The sequence below is a fragment of the Sinocyclocheilus rhinocerous genome, unplaced genomic scaffold (assembly GCF_001515625.1).
Source record: "Sinocyclocheilus rhinocerous isolate Xijiao unplaced genomic scaffold, SAMN03320098_v1.1 scaffold887, whole genome shotgun sequence".
Taxonomy (NCBI): domain Eukaryota; kingdom Metazoa; phylum Chordata; class Actinopteri; order Cypriniformes; family Cyprinidae; genus Sinocyclocheilus; species Sinocyclocheilus rhinocerous.
The window spans coordinates 988,976-994,330 of NW_015634028.1; the positions used below are offsets into that span (position 1 = coordinate 988,976).

The 5,355-nt window shown below is 36.4% G+C and overlaps 1 protein-coding gene across 1 annotated transcript in view; it reads left to right on the forward strand.

Moving 5' to 3' along the window:
- LOC107745270 (formin-like protein 2) overlaps positions 1-5,355 on the forward strand; it is a 108,046-nt gene that overhangs the window by 84,531 nt on the left and 18,160 nt on the right. The window contains exons 11-14 of the mRNA XM_016559119.1: positions 283-393; positions 494-643; positions 1,282-1,383; positions 2,722-3,049. Coding sequence (XP_016414605.1) covers positions 283-393; positions 494-643; positions 1,282-1,383; positions 2,722-3,049 — 691 coding nt within the window. The remainder of the gene's footprint in view (positions 1-282; positions 394-493; positions 644-1,281; positions 1,384-2,721; positions 3,050-5,355) is intronic.

Here is a 5,355-nt window from a genome sequence, read left to right on the forward strand (position 1 = left end):
ATATATAGTGTGCATGTGTAGAATGTGAATGACATGCATTTCTGCAGAAATAAAAATATGTAGTGCTTTCTATATGCTTTTGTTGTGTGCAGATCTTATTTTATTTATATAGCCTCAATCCAAAGCTATACAGGTGAATAATAAACAATAATAATTAAGATTTCTATTGCTATGGATTTAGCATTTCTATAGTTAAAACTCAATTAGCTTCATCAATAAATCTATGAAAAGTTTTCAGTTTTTTTGGGGTTGAAATTTAGTATGGTGTATATTGTCTTGCAGGTTGCCTGCATGCAGTTCATAAATATTGTGGTTCATTCAGTGGAAGACATGAATTTCAGAGTGCACTTACAGTACGACTTCACCAAGCTGGGTTTGGACGAATATCTGGATGTGAGTAAACTTCAGAGCTGAGTCTTCTGATAACTGCTGAGTGAGCTGCAGGAGGATCCATCACTCTTCTCTCTGTCTCTATGTCACTGTCTTTGAGTAGAAACTGAAGCACACCGAGAGTGATAAGCTGCATGTGCAGATTCAAGCATACCTGGATAACGTGTTTGATGTCGGGGCTCTGTTAGAGGACGCAGAGACCAAGAACGCAGCGCTGGAGAGAGTGGAGGAACTAGAGGAGAACATGTCTCATGTTAGTACTGTTTTTACATCATTTTACTCATTATAAATAAATAATGATGTTATCCAGAAAAAACAATCAGTTAAGTGGCATATTCAGGAGTGCTTATCATTTAAAGGTCCCATATTGTCAAAACTGAAATTTCCTGGCTTTTTTCACGATAACAGAGGTCTAGGGACTATTTAACTACCATATAAGTTTCTCTAGTTTAACAATGCACCACCTGCCCAACAGCATGACCTTTACATGACCAGTATTGAGTTCAGCTGAAAGCCTTTAATGATAATGAAACCTTATAGGTCCCCATCATACATGTAGCTTGACCTTTGACATTTTGTGACAGTTGGGCCATCTGGCCAAAGGATGACTTCCTGACCTGAGGTAATTTCCACATTAGTGTGCCATTGATTTTTATAGTGTTCTGCATAGTCAAGAATTCAGATGAATCAGGATTCAAGAATATTAAAGTGACAATTAATGCGAATCTGAAGTTAAATATGTGTGCAACCCTGGCTGGAATCATTTGAGATTTTAGTGTTCATGTCTCAGCAGTTTAGAAAGCATGACTTATTTGTGATTGTGTCTTCATGACTCTTATGTTGTGTAGCTGGAGTCTCATTTCTTGTGGACTCTTGTTTGTGGTTTTCTAGCTGACAGAGAAATTACAGGACACAGAGAATGAGGCGATGGCAAAAATCGTTGAGCTGGAGAAGCAACTCATGCAAAAAAATAAAGAGCTGGAGTCTGTTCGGGTAAATGATGCATCCTTACATCACTTCCTCTTGAGTTCTTCAGTTGACTGTATGGTATGGGTACTTCAAGTGTATGTTGTTACTCAATGCTGAAAAGTTCATTTCACAATATCCATAGAATCTTCCCTTTAAAGTCAACACAAAATCCTAATGTACTTTTGTACCAGTGTTTACTGTACTTTCTCAAAACACATTCCTCAATGCTCATTGGTGTACATTATTCCAAAGAAACAAATGTTTGCCTTCATAGTATTTGATGAAAATGTCAAAACTGTCTCTGAAACAATCTTTTCCACTGATGTCACCTGAGCCTAATTAGCTATTATTGTGAATCAATTAGTGCTGTCAAACGATTAATCGCGATTAATCGCATCCAAAATACAGGTTTTTGTTTACGTAATCTATGTGTGTGTGCTATGTATATTTATTATGTATAAATATAAATACACACACATGCATGTATATGTTTAAGAAAAATATGTTATGTTTATATATTAACTAGATTTATATATAATATAAATTATATTAATATAAATATATACACGTAAATATATACTGTATGTGTGTGTATTTATATATAAATAATAAATATACACAGTACACACACATGTATTATGTAAACAAAAACTTTTATTTTGGATGCGATTAATCACGATTAATTGTTTGACAGCACTAGAATCAATCTTTGTATCATTTTTGTAACCAATTAGACATAAAATGTTTGGTAACACTTTACAATAAAGTTCATCAGTTAATGTTAATTAATGCATTAACTAACATTAACAATGAGCAATGCATTTGTTAAAGTATTTATTAATATTTGTTAACGTTAAATTAATAAAAACTAAAACTGTTCATTGTTAGTTCATGACCATTAACTAAGATTAAAATATATAACTTTGTATTTTAATAATGCATTAGTAAATGTTGCAATTATTATTAACTGAGATTAATAAATGCTTTACAAATATGTTTCATTGTTAGTTCATGTTAACTAATGTAGTTAACTAATTTAATCAAATGCAAACCTATTTTTAAAGTGTTGCCAAATAGTTTTACCCCCTGAGATTTTACGTCAATTTGTCAATAATTTAACGATACATTCACATATTCATGGCTCTCTGATGTGGGTTAGTAGTCACATGTTATGCATTTTTACAAAATTTATATACTCACTTAAATCGCAGCCTATGATAATCACAAAAAGCCATATTGAATTTTCAGTTTTATTTCTATTAATTAATTAGCCATCCGTCAACTCACAATCAGTTCCCTCACGAATCACCCAATCTGGGAAACCCTGTTTTAACTCAAAACTCGTGCTCCCTGTGGTGACAGGAGGTGTATAAAGACGCCAGCTCTCAGGTGCACACCCTGCGGCGGATGGTGAAAGAGAAGGACGAGACCATTCAGAAGCAGTGCAACCTGGAGAAGAAGATCCACGAGCTGGAGAAACAGGGAACCATCAAGATCCAGAAGAAAGCGGACGGGGACATTGCCATCCTGACGCCCCCTCCACAGGGGAACGGGCATCTGCCAGGGTCACAGGGCATAGCTGGGGTGTCCGGTGAGGGCATGGTCAGTCACGTAGGTGTGGCTAACGGGGCGGCACAAGGCATGAGCATGCCTGATCCTCCCCCTCCCCCTCATCCTATGCCGGTGACACGTAAGTCACCACTCCTGATTCTAAATACTGGAGAGTATTACGAGTTTGACGTTAGTAAGGAAATTAATGTAATAAATTCTTATTTATGCTATTTGGAAGCAGATTTTCTTCTGATTATTATTACTTAGTATCACTATGTTTGGAGCTTTTAACAGGGGGAAAAATGCTACCAAAATTAACAAATCTGCCCCCTAAAACTAAGATGGGGGGCAGAAAATGCAGCTGCACAATTTAACTAAATCATATTTAAAGTCAAATATTGCCAGAAATTAAGCGTCCCCAGCTAAGCAAGCCAAAGGTGACAGTGACAAGGAACCAAAACTCCATCGGTGACAGAAATGGAGAAAAAAACCTTGGGAGAAACCAGGCTCAGTCTCACACTGGCCAGACGAAACCAGCATAGTGTAGTTTAATTCCAGGCTGCAGCACAGGTCAGATTGTGCAGAGGACTCGTCTGGTTCCCGATGGCCGTCTAGTTGGCGAGGTCTTCAAAGTATCGCACACAGACCAGAAGCGTTGCGTTCAGTTCAAGACGTCAGTTCAAAATTGTTAATCCAATCACCAAACAGGCACAAGTTAACTTCAAGAATGAACAAAGTGGTGAGTTTGAAGTGTTTGACAAAACAGAGCAAATGGAAAGAGAAAGCATGATTCATATTATAGCACTTTATATGAAGCATACACATTTTATTCAAGCCACAGATAAACGTTTTGCTGAAAAATGCACAATAAAAGATCTTCCAGCCTAGGAATGAAGTCATTGTGTACATTACCAATAATTTGGGACAAATATAATGTGATTTAATGTAGATACAATTTGCAATTCCTTTTGAATATTAAATATTGGAATATCATTCCATAAAGTAAGATTTGAAGCATGCCAATGCAATTCCATTGATGCCAACATAATTTTGTAGTCTACTCAAAAGAATATTGTGGTCGATAGTGTCAAACGCAGCGCTAAGATCCAGTAGCACTAATAGAGAAATTAAATTAAAAATAAATCTTATGTGAAACTGAATGAAAAGCGTCTATTGTGACTACTGCTCACGTTGCATGAGTTCCTATTTTTTACTTTACCATTTTTATAGGCCTTCTTTAAAATAGCTGAGATAAATTAATCTCATAAAATTATACAATTATTGAATGCCACATTTGAGCAGCCTTAAACAGTGTCTAAATAAACATGCCATGTCAGATGCAATTTCTGTCCCGGCTTTGCAGAGTAAAGATAATTTTTGCTGACATTAAAATTGTATTGATGATAAGACTGATTGAATTAGATGAATCAATGCAAGAATTTGACATAAAAGGCAACACAGATACATTTTAACAAGGAAATTGCATCATATAATAATTGCTGATATGAAGGCATTAAATCAGAGGACCTCAGATGATGCCAACCCTGAAACAACATACAGAACTACCACATTTTGCTATAAGTTTGATTGCATCATATAATAATTGCTGTTAATAGTGTTCATCGTCTGTTTGATTACGTCTTTAATTGATTTTTCCGTACATTTCTGCCATATGTACATTAACTGACAGTCACCACTGATAAACTACTACTAAATATTGTAGAAACTTAATTTGCTGTAAAGTTGCTTTGCAACGCTTTGTATCGTGAAAAGCGCTATACAAATAAACTTGAATTTAAATTCTTAAAATTGCCCTCATAAAGGTTTAAAAAATGCCTCTAGAAGTCAGTCCCAGGGGGCAAATATTAAAAATACATTTCTGACCCTGACAGCCAGTCAGACTTTTGACTCTCGGCACAAGCCCTGGTCTTTATTGATCAGAATCAGAATTAGAGGACTTTGTTGTGGTTTGCACACACATTTCCTTAATAATTGCAGCTTATTCTGGTCAAGAACCGCCCATTTAGACAGGAAGAGAACATCTAATGTAGCCAGTATATAAAGTGAAGTATATGATGTTCAGGGGTGGGGAATCTGAAATTAGTTGTAACTCTAAAAGGATAGTGTAATATACATGTGCGATCACGAATATTTTAGTTAGGTGAATCCCACAAAGCCTTTCACGAAGTCAGTTTTTCAAAATAAATCAAATAAATGGCTGAAAGACAGCGGAGACCAGGACAACTAGATGAGCCCCAGATACAGATCCCCTGTAAAGACCTTGTCTCAGACGACCACCGGGACAAGACCACAGGAACCAGATGAGTCCTCTGCACAATGTGACTTTGCTGCAGCCTGAAATTGAACTGCTGGTTTCGTCTGGCCAGAGGAGAACTGGCCCCCCAACTGAGCCTGGTTTCTCCCAAGGTTTTTTCTCCATTCCGT